This window comes from Castor canadensis, chromosome 1 (genome assembly GCF_047511655.1).
Source record: "Castor canadensis chromosome 1, mCasCan1.hap1v2, whole genome shotgun sequence".
Classification (NCBI taxonomy): domain Eukaryota; kingdom Metazoa; phylum Chordata; class Mammalia; order Rodentia; family Castoridae; genus Castor; species Castor canadensis.
The window spans coordinates 36,240,610-36,259,009 of NC_133386.1; the positions used below are offsets into that span (position 1 = coordinate 36,240,610).

The window sequence follows — 18,400 nt, forward strand, 5'->3', positions numbered from 1 at the left end:
TCCACAAACAAAATAAGTCCCACGAGAAAAAAAACACTGAGTGTCATTTGTTGACTGTGTGATATTGATGCAAAGGCTCTTGGAGTCTTCCCCCAGTGGAATTGAGCCCTGTAAACTTTGGAGGCATTGAAGAGTAGGATGGGCTAGTTTTATATTGGTAATATTGGGTCTTGTTAGGGGAGGATTTAATTTATTACCTGGTGAGTGCTCAAGTGAGTCCATGGGGGTTGCCAATACCTGTGGGAGGTTTGGAGAGAGGCAAAGCCAGCAATCCTCAGCCAAAGTGGGGTTTGTAAAATTTTAAAAATGATGAGCAGAGTTGAGTAACCTGTACAGCTGGGGATCTAGATCCACACGTGGCTGAGGCCATGGGGGTCTTAGTCTTTTTCTGGGAGGGGGAGTGGGAAGTGGGAGCCTCTTTCATACATAATTTACATGATCTTTATGTGACACGTCAGCCAGTATTTTGACTTTTGTTTTTATAGTCTCTGTTGGTTTTTTTATTTTCTCCTTTCATCACCTTTTGTGGCCAACAGACCCATTGGCTTGCTCGCCCAAGACATTAGATGAGACCATACATGTCAACAAAGTCTGTGCCTAAGGGCTTTCCATATAGTTGGCCATTTCTTAAACAGAGAAAGTTGCTGATGGAACAACTAGGTGCAGTGTTGTAGTAACTGCAATCATGGGGGCAGGGAGGAGGATTCCCACCCAAGATGTAGACTATAAGATGGAGAAGAGCACAAAGAACAGGGTACACAGGATGAGATACCCACCACTTAAGACTATTCATTGAGGCCATATCCACTCAGGGGGAGAAGTTACCCACAAACTGATACTCAGGATAAAGGGGACCAGAATATAAACACCCCACAAAAAAGGAGAAAGTGAAGACATAAGTTATGTGTTTGAGGTGTTCCTTTTGAAGAAATTTGAGATCTTCCACTGGCTCACAGGAGTAGGTTGGTGGAGCAGGATATGGCTCCAGGGTGGGTGTGTCAGGCTCTGGTGTCCAGCGTTTGGCTCAGGAGATGTGAATCCAGGAGTCTAGCCCAGCGACCTTAATTCCTGAGGGGATAGATAGAAATACCAAGGGGCTTCAGAGAGACCCTGGGGATTATGGGGAAGTTTGATGAGGACTAGATCTCCAGGACAAAAGGCAGCTGGGGAGAGGCCTTGGGGCTCCTCTCTCTCTACTTCAGGGAGGACCTGCTGGAACTTGGCTAGTTGAGTGATATGAGAAACCAGGTTTGTTACTTTGGGTTCTAAAATTAAATCTTTTTGGAGGAAGGGTCTCCCATACAAGTCTTCAAAGAGAGTAAGACCCATTTTATTTGAGGTATTTCTAAGTCAGATTAAGGCTAGAGGTAGTAATTTTTGCCAGAGAAGGTGTTTCTTGAGTCAACTTAGACAGGTACCTTTGAGTAATCCATTGGCCCACTCAACCTTACCTGAGGATTGGGGTCTCCAGGCACAGTGGAAATTACATTTGATTCCCAAAGCCTTAGAGACTTCTTGAGTGACTTCGGCTTGGAAGGCCGGCCCATTGTCACTTTGGAGAGGCTGGGGGAGTCCAAATCTAGGGATAATCTTGTTAAATAAAACCTTAATTACCACCTGGGCCTTTTCAGGGGAGCAGGGGAATGCTTCAACCCACTCAGTAAAGGTATCTATGAGAACCAGGAGCAATGCAGGTGGCTGAAGTCAAGCTACCTGTCCTCCCCTAGATATGTCCCCTGCCTCTGAGTTCCAGGGATAAGCGGACAGTGTTGCGGGAGTTGTTACACTGACAGATTTCACATTCTCTAATAATATCCTGGAAAGTATCTCTGAGTTTAACCCCTTGAATAACCTCCTTGCCAAGGAGAGTGTCTTATGAACCCCTAGGTGATAGGTCTGACATAGGGTTTTTAGGAATTTCCATTGGCTACTCTTTGGGAGAAATAATTTGCCCTCAGGACTTATCCACCATCCTCTATGATCTAAACAATACCCTCACTCTGAAGCCTGTGACTATTCGGTAGGCGAGTATTGGAGGTGTTCAGAAAGAAGCAGGGATTGTTCCCACAAGAGAGGGGCCTGAACATAAGGCCTCAAGGTGGCCTCCTTCACTGCCGTATCAGCTCTCTGGTTTCCCTCAGCAACCTGATCCTCTGACCTTTAATGCCTGGAGCAGTGCATTATTGCTATTTGCTTTGGAAGAAAAACTGCTTTTACGAGGTTTAAGATTTCCCTGGAATGTTTGATAGGAGATCCTTCAGTAGTTAACAATCCTCACTCTTTCCAAAGAGCCGCATGGGCATGTAGACCTAGGAAAGTGTACTTAGAGGCAGTTTTTCCCTCAGATAGTTGTAATGCCTTGGTGAGAGCTATCAGCTCAGCCAATTGGGCACTAGTAGAAGGAGGCAGAGGTTCAGCCCATAGGGTCTCAGTGAGAGAAACCACAGCAGCCCCTACTTGTCTAATTCCCTCCCAGGCAAATGAACTTCCATCCATGAAGAGAGTGAGGTCTGGGTCCAGGAGTGGCTAGTCAAGGTCAGGCCTAGCCTACTAACATTCGGCTAGCACCTCCTCACATGAACATATGAATAGGTCCCCCTCAATGAGGAGGAATGATGGTGGATTTAGGGCACACATAAAGGCTCATGTCTGGACATTCTAGTAATTGGACCTGATATTTAAGTAGCCTGTTGTCTGAAAACCATAGTCCTCCTGTAGCTGTTAGAAGTCTTCCTAGATCATTTGGCATATATATTTTTGGGCCTCTGGGATCAAGAGGTAGGTTGCTTCTAGAAGGGCCCTTAGGCATCCAGGCTATCCTTTAGCCACATTGTCTAGTTCTCTGCTCAGATATACCCCTGGTTGTGGAGTGGTCCCTTGGAGCTGGGTTAGTACTCCCAGGGCTGCTCCTCCTTTCTCATAGACATATAGCTGAAAGCAGTCTTGAATGGGAAAGCTCAATGCTGGGGCAGTTTGGAGTGACCATTTGAGGGTCTGAAGGCCTTTTGTGTTTTAGGGGGGTCCTATTCTAAAAGGGATTGAGAGCCTTACTGAGTATCTTTGAGGAGCTGGTTTAGGGGCCTGGCAAGGGCTGCATATCCAGGGATCCAGATTCTGCAAAATCCTGTAACTCTCAAGAAATCTCTAAGCTATTTTATGGTTTGGGGTAGTGGGTAATGGAGGATTGGGTCCATCCACTGTTGACCGTGCCTAGGTAGGTGATGTGAGGGAGGGATAATTGGGCCTTTTCCTTGGAGACTTTGTATCCCCTGGAGGACAGAAAGTTCAAAAGGAACTTTGGGAGATGAAGGGCTCTGTGATTCTGCACAGAAGTAGGTCATCAACATATTGAAGAAGGATGGCCTCTGTGTAGTGCCAGTCTAATAAACCTCTGGTTAGGGCTGTCCAAAAAGATGAGGCCTGTCTATAAACCCTTGTAGCAAAACTGTCCAAGTTAATTGTTGTGAGGAGTTAGTGGAGTTTTCAAAGGTAACCAGAGTTTGACTGTCAGGATGCAGAGGAATGCAAAAGAAAGCATCCTTTAAATCTAGTACAGAGTAATATTGAGTTTTTGAGGGTATTTGAGCCAATGGAGTATAGGGATTGGGAACAATGGGGTGGGGGGGGAGACTGCTTCATTAATGAGCTGGACATCTTGAACAAGTCTCCATTTATCTGGTCCTTTTCAGACAGCAAGAATAGGAGAGTTGTAGTGGCTGGAGCAACTGATTAATAGCCCTTGTTTTTTTAAGGAATTTATGATAGGTAAGAGGCCCCATTGTCCCTCAGACTTGAGGAGATATTGCTTTTGATGTGGAAACTGTGAGGGATCTTTGAGTTTCACTTGAATTTGGAGGGCTATTTTTGCTCTCCCTACAGTCATCCATCAGTCCACACTGTGGGATCTACTTGTTCCTGAAGAAGGGGGCAACAGAGATAGTCCCCTAGGGTGAGAAGAAGTTGAGCCTTTAGTTGCCCAGCAGGGGCACTTGAGTCTCAGGGACTATGAGAAAAGAATGACAGAAGTGGAGGTCTCCCAACAGCAGGCCAGAGACCAAGTAAAATAGCACTCTAGGGGCTGGCCAGATATACTCCAAATGATAACCCTGTTATTAGACCAGGGACCAGGGGAGAATGGTAAGACAGAGAAATGGGTTCCACTGTCTAGGAGGAAGATGACCTTTTGCTTCTCTACTATTATGACTACCTGAGGCTCCTTAACATTGATGTTAAGAAATGGAGCCTGGTCAGGAGGCTCCAGGACCCACCAATCCATAGGAGTTGGCACCCCACCTTTCACCAGGAGATGGGGACACTTAGACCTCCAGGGTTACCTTTGCAGGGGGGCAAGGTCCCAGTGGGGGCTACAGCTGTCTCCTGGGCTGTCCCCCTTTTGGGCATTCCCTGTGGAAATGCCCCTCCTGTCCACTATGGTAGCAAGCTTGGGGGCCACAATGGCCCCCATTGGGTGGGACACGCCCTGAGATCTGCAATTAGGTCAATGTTTTTTATCCTTTCTCTCTTTTTAGTTAGGTCCCAGTTATAGCATGCAGACATGATTAGTTGCATTAGTTGGTCCAATGACTTCCCCTTCAGCCACAGACTTTTGGAGTTTTCTACAGATATCTGGGGCTGACTGAGTTAGAAATTTATCTTTGAGGGGAACCTCTCCCACCTGAGACTCTGGATCCACTGTGGTGGGTTTTCAGATAGCATCCTTAAGATGCTGTAGAAAGGTAATGGGGTTTTCATCAGAGCCCTGTTGTACTACAGTCACCTGGGAATAGTTTAGAGGTTTGACTTTGGCCCTTTTAAGCCCTTCCACTGTAAGATGGATGAATTGGCCTTGATACTATTCATCCCCCTCGCCATTTTGATCCCAATGTGGATCTGCCAAAGGGACTGCCTGTGCCCCCATGGGCATGGACATATTTATTTCCTCATTTCCAGGTACCACTGGTATTGGGGCTCATTGTCGATGGAAATCTTCTCCAACTTGGGTGGCTTCGGCTAGGACCAGTTGTTTTTCTAATGAGGAAAGAGTTTAGTCCAGGAGAAGCATGATATCCTTCCATGCCAATTCAAAGGTTTGGATCACAGAAATAAAGGCATGGATGTATTGGTCTGGGGCATCAGTATAGTTACCCGAATCATTTTTAATCTCCCTTAGATCTGATAAGTGGAAGACTTGCCCTCTTCCTACCACTGCCTGTTGAAAGGGGAAACATCCATTAGGAGGTCCCAAATATTGGGGTGGCTCAGAAGGTGGGGCAGAGAGTGGAGCAGTAGAGGAAACAATAGGAATGGGGGCCTTGTCACTGGTAAGGAGCTTTTCTGGTCCTCCTTCCTCATGTTACAGGATACTGTGGCTTATAAAGAACAGCTAGGGATGTGAGGGTGATCTGGCTGCAACATCTGTCACCCCATTGATCGCCAGGGTTGATTCAGCTGATCTGGCTGGCTAGGCTGGTGTCCCCTTCCTCCCTCACTGCTCCATGTGCGTCCCTCCCGAAGCTGCGTGCTCAGTCGAAGAGGATGACCATCCCCGATAGAGGAGGACCGTTCTTCAGTCAAGGGTATACGAGTACTGCTAGAACCTCCAAACAAGCTCTCAAGAACAGCTAATGTTTGAGTATCTAGATAGCAATTATGGAGCCATTCTGGGTGGTCCCAGAGATAAAAGAAAAGCTGTATATAGGGAACCTCAATCCACTTTTTGTTCCTTTTACAGAAAAGGACTAATTGAAATATGTTGTTATAATTTAAGGAGCCCCCTGAAGGCCATTTCTCTTGGTCACACAAGGGATATTGGGGCCAGCCTCAGTACAAAGAAAGATGAGGGGTTTTTTTTCTTTTCTTTTTTTTTTTTTTTGAGCTTAGGGACAAGGTCCTTCTAACATTTCAGTAGACAAGCCAGTGGAGACCACTTGGGTACTGAGGCCAGAAGACTGGAGGGGATAAGTCCCATCTAGAAGAACAACAAAAACAACTGGGTCAGTTCCCCTCTTGGCATCCTGACTGGGGATTGACCTGAAGAGAGCAGGCATCCCTATCTTGTGATTTCCTTCTGCCATCCGTGGCCAGGACTAAAGAAAATGTAGTGACTGGTTGTACTGGGTCACCCTACTGACACTGAAAACCTCTGGGATCCTGCCTTTTAGCCTTATATCACCAAAAGCAGGCAGCCAAATGGAAGGCTACCTCTTTAAGAAAGGGATGAGTCACCTGGAGATGTGCCTGTAGAGTTAGAGAAGGGTACTCACAGGGAGTCCCACAGCAATTATAGTGCCAGAAAGGGATGACTAGTGTCAATATTTGGAGGAAACACTTTATGCTGAGGCCAAAAATGTAGGAAGTTTTAAATAAGAGGTCCAGAGACCATGGCAATGCCCATTTCTTCAGCTATTTCTGGAAGATTACATTAGCACTTCTTGAGAACCATAACTTTGGGATAAGAATTGGCTCTAAGGGTTGGGTCGGTCTGTTTGGGTCAGCTTGGCTATTATTCTGGGATTACTGTGTCTGGTATTTACCTTGCTTTCCTGACTCTGAGTCTATAAGTAGCTTTCTGTTAGCTCTGTAAAGTTGTAAGCCTCCTGCTAGCTCTGCAATATTTTCTGTAAATGTGACTGCATTCTGTAGGGGTGTGAGGGGCAAACTCTGTAAGTGTTTAATCCAGATCCTGACACAGATCAGGGATCAGGGCTTTGAGAAATTATTTCCCCTTAGTCTGCTAGTGTAATAAACTCCTTGCTTCCTGTAAAAATGGTTTTGGTGACTTTGTTTCCCTTGCCATTTCCCACAACAGGTCAGGCTCAGGCACAAAGCAGAGCTGGGCATGGGGCTGGGCACGTGCCATGGCTGGGCAAGGTGCTACCACCCTCCCCATGCTGGGATGAGTGACCCTTCTGCCCAGGCCTGCCTCTGTGACCTGCTGCTCCACCTCCTGGAATGCACGTGTGTTTTCTTGTTTCCACCCCTCATCCCTTTTCGGGGGAGTGGCAGCAGGTCACAGTTCATTGTCATGCACAGCTGGCAGTGGCAGTGACTGTGGACGAGAGCCTGACCCTTCCCATGGATTGCCTTAGCTACAGCAGGTGGCAGGAGGAGCTTGCATCCCTGTGCATGTGACCACTTCCCTTCCTTCCCTCTGGGGGCAGAGTTAGAGTGTGTGTGTGTGTGGCTGGAGGCCCATGTCAGTCCTCACCCTCTCCAGGTCCACTCCTCCTCCTCCTGTGGGCATGTGTGCTTATTCATTTCCCCTCTTATCTCTTTTTGGGGGAGTGGTGGCAGGTCCTGGTTGTCACCATACAGCCTGAACTCTGGATACCAGCTGGGCTCTTCCCATGGATTGCCTTTGCTGTGGCAGAGGCTGCACAGGGGTGGAGGGGGTGAGGGGGGTGGGGGTTGGGTGCACTTGTGGTGTTGAGGCCTGTGACAGTCCTCACCCCTGCCTGGTCTGCCCCCCAGACCTTGGTTCAGTGCAGTGCCCTTGCTTCAGCTGGCATCCAGAAGCCAACTCAGAACTGGTGTGGACCAAGGGGCATGACAAACTAGGTGTGGGAGTAGCTCAAGAAAGTTAAAAGAAATTATAGTACAAATTTCCCATGGGAGACCAGGGTTCCAGTAAACACAGAGAGGGGGAGGCAGACTGAGACAAACAAGGTGGCTATTTGGCCAGTGGGCAGCCACCGCATGGTGATCAGGGACTTTCCACTCCACCCTCCCTCTTTTTCTTCCCCCTCTGGTTGCCACAGCAACTCTGCCGCAGCCGGCAACTCCCACCACGGGGCAATCACCCTCCCCTTTCCTCCTCCCCCTATGGTTGCCATGGCAACCCCCACCAGTGGGCAATAGGTTTCAACTTATCCTATAGGTCCATATTACCCTGAGCCCCTCCTTCACTAGGCCTCAACCTATCCCAGCGTTCTGCAATACCCTAAGCTCTTGACTTCACCCAGATTATAAAAACTGGGCTGCCATTTCTCGGGCGCAACTTCTCCAGCCCTGTTCTTTGGGGACGGTGAACCTTGCTCAAGAGCGCACTCTCCATAAAGCTTGCTTTAAGCCTATTTGCTTTGTTATTTGTCTCCAATTTGGCCTTCCCATCTGTGTTGACCTAACATTTGGTGCCAAAACCCAGGAGGAAGTGTGCCTTACTCGCACAGGCAGTCGGGGCCCTGAGCCAGGCCCTGAGGCCCTTCCTCCTCCCCAGATCAATGCTCCAGCTCTGGCTTGGGTGAGTCTCCTCCTCCGTTTTGTTCCTCCTCAGGCCCCTGTCCTAGTCGTGGCCATGCCAGGATCAGCCCTTCCATTTCTCCTCGCACCTGGGCACCCAGAGAGACGTCTCCCCTGTCCAGGCTGCCTCCTCCGAACCGGGTCTCCTCTTTTAGTGAAGGACGCTTCCCTAAAGGTTGAGACTCTCCAACAATTTGGGGATGGGGTCCTCCCAATCCAAGCCGGACTCAGGAGCTCCTTTGTCCTGTCTCCTCTTAAATTTCCAAATTTTGGGACTCTCTCTAGACTTCTGCCACAAGCAGCTCATTTTCTACTGCACCATGGCATGGCCACAATACACCTTAGACAACCACTCAAAATGGCTTCCACAGGACACTTCTGATTTTAATATCCTCACTGATCTTGACAATTTTTGCCGTTGAACCCATAAATGGTCTGAGGTCCCATATGTACAAGCCTTCTGGGAATTGCACTCTCGCCCTTCTCTGTGCCCCCAATGATCCCTTTCCCAGATCCTTCTTGCTCAGACACTCAATCCTTCTGGGTCCCCTTCCCCATACCCGAACCCTTCTCCTTTATCTGAATCCACTGAATTCCTCCCCCCTTCCCCCCACTGACCACAGCCACCCTCATTGTCACATCTGGCTTCCCCTTCCTCTCCCCCTACCCCACCCACAGAACCTTCCCTGCCCAAGCAGCTGCCTCCTTTGGTCTTGCCTCCCACTCCCTCTGCTCCACCCACTCCCTGCCCTCCTACATCCCCAATAGCCTCCCACACTCACTCACACCACCCTTCCCCACCCCATCTCCTTTGTCCTCTCTGAGAGGTGGCTGGAATGAAAGGACCAGTCCGAATCCATGTTCCTTTCTCCCTCCAGGACCTATCACAGATAGAAAAGTGCCTGGGGTCCTTCACTGCCAACCCCTCTGTCTATGCCAAAGAGTTCTGCTACCTATTTCAGGCCTATGACTTAACTTAGCATGACATATCAGTCATTATGGCCTCTACCCTCACCCCTGAGGAACAGGAACGCATCAAAGCAGCAGCCCGACGCTATGCCAATCACACCCACTTGGCTGACCCCACAGTCCCAGTTGGGGAAGATGCAATTCCCGACTGTGACCCTAACTGGGACTACCAACCCGAAGCTCCAGGCCGTCACAGGAGAGACATAATGATCCAATGCCTCCTACAGGGCATGGACACAGTGTCCAATAAAATTGTCAATTTTGACAAACTCCACGAGATAACCCAAGGGGCTGACAAAAATCCGGCCCTTTTTCTTAACCACCTCCAAGAGGCCCTCACCCAATATACCCAATTAGACCCCACCTCCCCTGCTGGGGCAGCAATTCTGCTTGGACATTTTATATCTCAGTCCACTCCAGATATTAGAGCTAAACTAAAAAAGGCCGAAGTTGGCCCCCAAACCCCTATACAGGACTTGATGAAAATGGCATTTAAAGTTTTAATGCCCAAAAAGAGGCAGCAGAGTCAACCCACCAAAAACACCTCCAACAAAAGGTGGCCCTCCAAACCCAAGCCTTGGTAGCAGCCCTGCAGCTGGCTGGATTACAGCCCCAAGTCAAAGGAGGAACCCGAAACCTCCCATCAGCTTCTCCGGGAGCCTGCTTCAAATGTGGCAAAGAAGGCCACTGGGCTTGCCAGTGCCCCAACCCGAGACCTCCAACTAAGCCCTGCCCAAAATGCAAACAGGTGGGTCACTGGGGATCGGATTGCCCTGGACAGGGCTTACCCTCTACTGCTCCTCATGGAGGGTGAGCCCGACCAGCTATCTAGATCCCTGACTTTCTTGACTGGCACAAGATTGACAACACTTGACTCAGTGACCCCAATCACCCTCGCCGAGCCCAGAGTCATGCTCCAGGTAGCAGGTAAGTCTATCTCCTTCCTCTTGGACATGGGGACTACCTATTCTCTGCTGCCTGCCCACTTCATCAATCTCTGTTGTGGGAATTGACGGCTCTCCCTTCTGCCCATATAAAACTCTGCCCCTTCCTTGCTCTGTTGGAGGTATAATATTTCCACACTCTTTCCTAATCATCCCATCCTGCCCTGCCTCACTTCTAGGTCGAAATATTCTAACAAAACTTGGCACCTCCATAACCATCCCTCCCCACCTGCTAGAACCTGTAGCCTCCCACTCACTCCTTCTGGCCTCTGCTAGCCATCTAGCCCCTCCTCCTCCTGGATCTGCTCCACCCACCTTTCCCCTTACAGTCAACCCCATTGTCTGGGACACCTCAATCCTGATTGTGGCTACACACCACCTGCCAATCCACATTTCTCTTAAGGACCCTAACCAATACCCCTGCAGACCCCAATTCCCTATTTCAGAAACTCATTGCAGAGGCATAAAATCAGTAATTACCAAACTCTTAAATCAAGGTCTCCTTATACCTATAAATTCCCCATATAACACACCTATCCTTCCAATAAAAAAGCCTTCCAGGTCCTATAGATTAGTCCAAAATCTGGACACTATAAATGAAGCTATTATCCCCATCCACCCATTGGTCCCAAATCCTTATACAATCCTCGCAAACATCCCTCCTGTTACTACTCATTTTTCTGTCCTTGATCTCAAGGATGCCTTTTTTTACTATCACCCCCAAGGCAAGCTAAATGCTTACTATGTTGGCTCCAATTTCTGCCTCCACATTCCTGATCCCTGGGATTCTAAATGGACAAATGGGGTAATAGCCAAGGGATATGCACATGGGGCCTCCTCATACCCTTCAACAACCTTCAAGATCTGAAGGTAGTATGTGCAAATGGTCCCCGAGATCCTTGATGTACTAAAGGACCAGGCAAAAGCCATTAGGGAAGCAGAAAACAGTCTTTAAAACAAAACCCAGAGGGACCCTATTTCCTGGCTGTCCCTGGTGCAGGAAGGTGCCAACTTGCTAAATAGGTCAGGTCTGGCCAATGTAACTAAATGTTTCCTTTGTGCCAGATTGTCCAGGCCCCCACTCATAGCTGTTCCCTTACCTGGGCCATTCCCATCAAACGGGTCTGCCTCCACACCTCCACCCACCCCCATCGTGGGAGCCCTCCTATATAGAGATCCTCTATCCCCACAATTGCCCTTCTGCTACTCTGATCTTGGCCAAATGTGTAACACTACTAACTCTACCATATTGGACTCCCTCTGGGCCCCTTCAGGAGGCTTCTTTTGGTGTAACGACACACTTTCAAAAAATCTTACCCAACAGGCCCTGACTTCCCATCTCTGCTTACCTGTCTCTATGGTTCCCCAGCTTACCATGTATGGAAGAGGAAAATTCTTCCAACTCATAGACCTTACCTCAAAAATCCAGCCTTCACCTCAACTTAGACCTAGGAGGGCTGTCTTCCTGCCTGTCCTTGTGGGCATATCTTTGGCAGCCTCAGTGGTGTCCACCGGTTTCAGGTCTGGTGCCCTGGCTCACTCAGTAATCCAGACACAAAGGCTCTCTCAACAGGTCCTGGCAGGCTTTGAGGACTCAGCAACATCCCTTGCCTGTCTTCAAAGACAGATAACTTCCCTAGCTCAGGTAACCCTACAGAACCGCCACGCCTTGTACCTTCTCATGGCAGATAAAGGGGGAACTTGCTTTTTTCTTCCGGAAGAATGCTGCTACTATATTAACAAGTCAGGCCTGGTGGAAACTCGTGTCCAGTCTCTTCACAAGCTCAGTGACAAGATGCACCGCTACAATACTGCCTCGACTGACACCCCTGGTTGGTAGAATTCACCCCTGTTTAACATTCTCACCCCACTGATTGGTCCCCTAGTAATTATTTGTCTCTTTCTGCTTCTGGTACCCTTTCTCTTTCGATTTTTCCAGGACCACCTATGCCAGTTAACTAGGGTAATCTTCAATCAAATGATGCTCCAGGTTCATGACTACCAGCCTCTCTCCATGGGGTCCAACTGCACCAGCCAAATATACTTCCCTAGCTCAGGTAACCCTACAGAACCGCCGTGCCTTGTACCTTCTCATGGCAGATAAAGGGGGAACTTGCTTTTTTCTTCGGGAAGATGAGTGGGGGCCTTCCCATCTGCGTCAACCTAACAGTGGCAATCCAGGCAAAGAGCATGCAACCTATCTGAAAAATTCCTAAAGCAAAAAGGACTTGGAGAGTGGCCCAAATGATAGAATGCTTGTCTTAACACACATGAGGCCCTGAGTTCAAAACCACAGTCTCACCAAAAGAATTTAAATACAGTTCAAAAGAGAGCATATTTGTAAAGTATTGATAATAATCTTCATAACTATTAAAAGACATTAATTCAACAAGCACTTTAAAAATGAAACAGGATAAATACAAAGGAAGCCACAGAAATTTCTGAAAAAGACAAAGAGAATTTTTTAGTAATAATCAGAGAAAAGGCATATTACATTCAAAACAGCAATAGTTTCCTACCACTGACTTCTCAGTGGTGATGACAGCCCCAAATGATGGAATGTCATCTTTAAACTGCTGGAAGTAAACAAATGACAAAAAAATTTCATGCCTTTCAAAATAACCTTCAAAAATGAAAGTAAAATGAAGCACTGCCAGATAAACAAAGGAGAAATAAGATGCTTGCATTAGGAGCCTGAGCCCCTACAGAGGTGCCCTTGGCAACAACTGATACCAGTGGTAGCCCAAAGGCATGTCATACAGTTTCAAAAGTTCCTGCAACATCACTGCATGTGAAACTGTAACCCTTGGTCAAGTACAGTGAGTTTATTTTGGGTCCTTCAAGATCAAATCAAGAGCTATTCTTCTATATCTAAGCACTTCATTAATTCTTCAGTTTTCTCTCCTCCTAAGGGATACAGAAATGACCAAAAACTAATATAAGATCAATGTCATGCTAATGACTACATTTTGACTTGTTGAATATATTCAGTGATAAATACTAATATTAGTAAGGGATTTGTTTTGCTTCCTTAGATATTGCAGGGTTTATAATCCAGTGCTTTGTTTTTCCTAATAAGAAATTAAGACTTTTGTAAATGCCACAATGTACTTCCACCCAGTGCAATAAAAATAATTTTTTAAAAAACCAATGTAAATAAAAAACAAATAAGCACTGTAAAAAAAGAAATTATACACAGTTCTCTGAATCACCAGGCAATAAGATATTTCTTTCATACAAGAAAGAAACACATAATGAACTACAAGTAATTTATTTATTTATTTTTATTTCCTTTATTCGTATATGCATACAATGATTGGGTCATTACTCCCCCCTTCCTCCCGCACCCGCCCTTTCCCTCCACCTCCTTCCTCTCACCCCCACCCCCTCGCTTCCAGGCAGAAACTGTTTTGCCCTTATCTCAAATTTTGTTGAAGAGAGTATAAACATTAGTAAGGAGGACCAGGGGTTTTTGCTAGTTGAGGTAAGGGTAGCTATATAGGGAGATTCCTAGTATTACTTCCATGTACATATGTGTTACTTCCTAAATTGATTCTTCTTGAACTATCCTTTTCTCTAGTTCCTGGTCCCCTTCTCCTATTGGCCTCTGTTGCTTTAAAGTTTCTGCATTAGTTCCTTTGCATTGAAGACATCAAATGCTATCTTTTTTGGGGTTGGGGCAGTTACCTACCTATCCTCATACCTCCCTTGTGTGCACTTGCCTTATCATGTGACCAAAGTCCAATCCCCTTGTTGTTTGCCCTTGATCTAATGTCCACATATGAGAGAGAACATACTATTTTTGGTCTTCTGGGCCAGGCTAACCTTGCTCAGGATGATGTTCTCCAGTTCCATCCATTTACCAGTGAATGATAACATTTCATTCTTCTTCATGGCTGCGTAAAATTCCATTGTGTATAAATACCACATTTTCTTTATCGATTTGTCAGTAGTGGGGCATCTTGGCTGTTGCCATAACTTGGCTATTGTGAATAGTGCTACAATAAACATGGATGTGCAAGTGCCTCTGGAGTAACCCGTGTCACAGTCTTTTGGGTATATCCCCAAGAGTGGTATTGCTGGATCAAATGGCAGGTCTGTGTTTAGATTTTTAAGAAGCCTCCAAGTTTTTTTCCAGAGTGGTTGTACTAGTTTGCATTCCCACCAGCAAAAAGGTGTCCCTTTTTCCCCACATCCTCACCAGCACCTGTTGTTGGTGGTGTTTCTAATGATAGCTATGTTAACAGAGGCAAGGTAGAATCTTAGTGTGGTTTTGATTTGCATTGCCTTTATGGCTAGAGATGGTGAGCATTTTTTCATGTGTTTTTTGGCCATTTGAATTTCTTCTTTTGAGAAAATTCTGTTTAGTTCACCTCCCCATTTCTTTATTGGTTCATTAGTTTTGGAAGAGTTTAGTTTTTTGAGTTCCCTGTATATTCTGGTTATCAGTCCTTTGTCTGATGTGTAGCTGGCAAATATTTTCTCCCACTCAGTGGGTGATCTCTTCAGTTCAAAACCATTTCTTCTGTTGAGCAGAAGCTTTTTAGTTTTGTAAGATCCCACCTGTCTATGCTTTCTCTTAGTTGCTGAGATGCTGGGGTTCCATTGAGGAAGTCCTTGCCTATACCTATTACTTCCAAAGTATTTCCTACTCTTACCTGTATGAACTTTAGAGTTTGCTGTCTGATATTAAGGTCCTTGATCCATTTTGAGTTAATACTAGTACAGGGTGATAAACATAGATCTAATTTCAGTTTTTTTGCAGATGCTAACCAGTTTTCCGAACAGTTTTTGTTGAAGAGGCTATCTTTTCTCCATAGTTTATTTTTAGCACTTTGTCAAAAATAAGTTGGGTATAGTTGTGTGGATTCATATCCAGGTCCTCTATTCTGTTCCACTGGTCTTCATGTCTGTTTTTGTGCCATTACCATGCTGTTTTTTATTGTTATTGCTTTATAATATAGTTTGAAGTCAGGTATTGTGATACCTCCAGCATTGTTCTTTTTGATGAGTATTACCTTGGCTATTCATGGTCTCTTGTTTTTCCAAATGAACTTTAGGGTAGACTTTTCAATCTCTTTGATGAATGTCACTGGGATTTTGATGGGAATTGCATTAAACATATAGATTGCTTTTGGTAGTATAGCCATTTTTACTATGTTGATTATACCTATCCATGAGCACAGAAGATCTCTCCACCTTCTATAGTCTTCTTCAGGGGTTTGTAGTTCTTCTTGTGGAGGTCATTCACATCCTTTGTTAAGTTTATTCCTAGGTATTTGATTTTTTTTTTGAAGCTACTGTAAATGGAATTGTTTTCATATATTCTTTCTCATTTTGTTCATTATTAGTGTATAGAAAAGCTAATGATTTTTATAAGTTGATTTTGTATCCACCCATCTTGCTATAGCAGTTTATGGAGTCTAGGAGTTTCTGGGAAGAGTTTTTTGGGTCTTTAAGGTATAGGATCATATCATCTGCAAATAGGGATATTTTAACAGTTTCTTTACCCATTTGTATTCCTTTTATTTCTTCTTCTTGCCTAATTGCTCTGGCTAGGAATTCTAGTACTATGTTAAATAGGAGTGGAGATAGTTGGCATCTTTGTCTCATTCCTGATTTTAGAGAGAATGGTTTCAGTTCACCATTAAGTATAATGCTGGCTGTAGGTTTGTCATATATAGCTTTTATAATGTTGAGGTACTTTCCTTCTATTCCTAGTTTTCTTAGAGCTTTTATCATGAAATGGTGTTGGATCTTATCAAAGGCTTTTTCTGCATCTATTGAGATTATCAGGTGGTTTTTGTCTTTGCTTCTGTTAATGTGGTTTATTACGTTTATTGATTTTCATATGTTGAACCACCCCTGCATTCCTTGGATGAAGCCTACTTGGTCATGGTGAATAATCTTTTTGATGTGTTGTTGAATTCAGTTTGCCATTATTTTATTGAGTATTTTTGCATCAATATTCATTAAGAAGACTGACCTACAGTTCTCCTTTTTGGAGGTGTCTTTGCCTGATTTGGGGATAAGTATAATACTGGCTTCATAAAATGTATTAGGCAGTTTTCCTTCCCTTTCTATTTCATGTAACAGTTTAAGGAAGGTTGTTATCAGTTCTTCTTTAAAGGTCTGATAGAATTCAGCAGAGAATCCATCAGGTCCTGGCCTTTTCTTTTTGGAGACACTCTACTGCTGCTTCAATTTCATTTTGTGTTATAGATCTATTCAGGTGATTAATGTCCTCTTGGTTCAGTTTTGGATGATTGTAAGTATCTAGAAATCTGTTTATTTCTTCAAGATTTTCATATTTATTAGAATATAGGTTCTCAAGGTAGTCTCTGATGATTTCCTGGACTTCCATGGTGTTTGTTGTTATCTCCCTTTTGCATTCCTGATTTTACTGATTTGAGTTTTTTCGCTCCTTATTTTAGTCAGGTTTGCCATGGGTCTGTCGATCTTATTTATTTTTTCAAAGAATCAACTTTTTGTTTCATTAATTCTTTGTATTTTTTTGTTTCTATTTCATTGATTTCAGCTCTTAATTTTAATATTTCTCTCCTTCTATTTGTTTTAGGATTCGATTGTTCTTGTTTTTCTAGGAGTTTGAAATGTATCATTAGGTCATTGATTTCAGATCTTTCTGTCTTTTTAAAATATGCACTCAAGGCTATAAACTTTCCTCTCAGGACTGCCTTTGCTGCATCCCACAGGTTCCAGTAGGTTGAGTTTTCATTTTCATTAACTTCCAGGATCCTTTTAATTTCCTCTTTTATTTCACCAGTGAACCATTGGTCATTGAGCAATGGGTTTTCAGTTTCCAATGATTTGCATGTTTTTTGCTATTATTTTTGTTGTTGAGTTCTAGTTTCAATGCATTATGATCAGATAGAATGCATGGTATTATTTCTGTTTTCTTATATTTTCTCAGGCTTGCTTTGTGCACTAGGATATGATCTATTTTGGAGAAGGTTCTGTGGGCTGCTGAGAAAAATGTATATTGTGTAGAAGTTGGATGAAATGTTCTTTAGACATCTACTAGGTCCATTTGCTCTATGGTATGTTTTAGGTCTAGGATTTCTTTATTGATTTTTTGTTTGGATGACCTATCTATTGGTAATAGGGGAGTATTAAAATCTCCCATTAACACTGTGTTGAAGTTTATATGTTTTTAGGTCTTTAGGGTATGGTTGATGAAATTCAATGTGTGGACATTGAGTGCATATAGGTTGATAATTGTTATTTCCTTTTGGCGTATTTCCCCTTTTATTAGTATGGAATGTCCTTCTTTGTCTCGTTTGATCAGTGTAGGTTTGAAGGGGACCATTGGCTTGGTAAATCTTCTTCCAGCCTTTCACCCTAAGCCTATGCTTATTTCCATTGATGGGATGGGTCTCCTGCAAGCAACAAATTGTTGGATCTTCCTTTTTGACCCAGTTTGTCAAATGGTGTCTTTTAATGGGGGAATTAAGTCCATTAACATTGAGTGTTAGTATTGATAGATATGTGGTGATTACTGTCATTTAGTTGTCTCAGTTGTTTAAGTGTTTGATCGTGTGTAGCTAAATCGATGTTACTCTCTACTCTCCTTTTCTTCTCCTTCGCTTTGGTAATGCCTGCCCTTTCGTAGTTATATTGGCTTTCACTTTCTGTGTGCAGAATCCCTTGAAGAATCTTTTGTAGAGATGGCTTTGTGGTCATATATTGTTTTAGTTTCTGCTTATTATGGAAGACTTTCATTACTCCATCTATTTTTGAATGACAGTTTTGCTGGGTAGAGTATCCTAGGGTTGAAGTTATTTTCATTCAGTGCCCAGAAGACCTCACCCCATGCTCTTCTTGCTTTTAATGTTTCTGTTGAGAAATCTGCTGTGATTTTGATGGGTTTACCTTTGTAAGTTACTTGTTTTCTCTCTCTTACAGCCTTCAATATTTTTTTCTCTATACTCTGTGCTTGTTGTTTTAATGATAATATGTCATGGGGTAGTTATATTTTGGACAAGTCTGTTTGGTGTCCTGGAGGCTTCCTGTACCTGAATGGGCATAGTTTTCTCTAGATTTGGGAAATTTTCTGTTATTATTTTGTCAAATATATTATGAATTCCTTTTGTTTGCACCTCTTCTCCTTCTTCAATGCCCATGATTCTCAGGTTTGGTCTTTTGATGGAGTCATTGAATTCTTGCATGTTCCTTTCAGAAGTCTGGAGTTGTCTAACTAGTAGTTCTTCAGTTTTTCCTTTAATCACCAT

General features: G+C 44.4%; 2 protein-coding genes across 2 annotated transcripts in view; both read left to right on the forward strand.

The window, feature by feature from the left end:
- The window catches only part of Echdc1 (ethylmalonyl-CoA decarboxylase 1), a 106,827-nt gene that overhangs the window by 11,994 nt on the left and 76,433 nt on the right, over positions 1–18,400 (forward strand). The gene's annotated exons all lie outside the window — the stretch shown is intronic.
- Positions 7,696–18,400, forward strand: part of LOC141420672 (uncharacterized) — a 29,377-nt gene continuing 18,672 nt past the window's right edge. Inside the window, exons 1-4 of the mRNA XM_074064972.1 lie at positions 7,696–7,846; positions 7,962–8,239; positions 11,840–11,983; positions 12,091–12,208. Coding sequence (XP_073921073.1) covers positions 7,696–7,846; positions 7,962–8,239; positions 11,840–11,983; positions 12,091–12,208 — 691 coding nt within the window. The remainder of the gene's footprint in view (positions 7,847–7,961; positions 8,240–11,839; positions 11,984–12,090; positions 12,209–18,400) is intronic.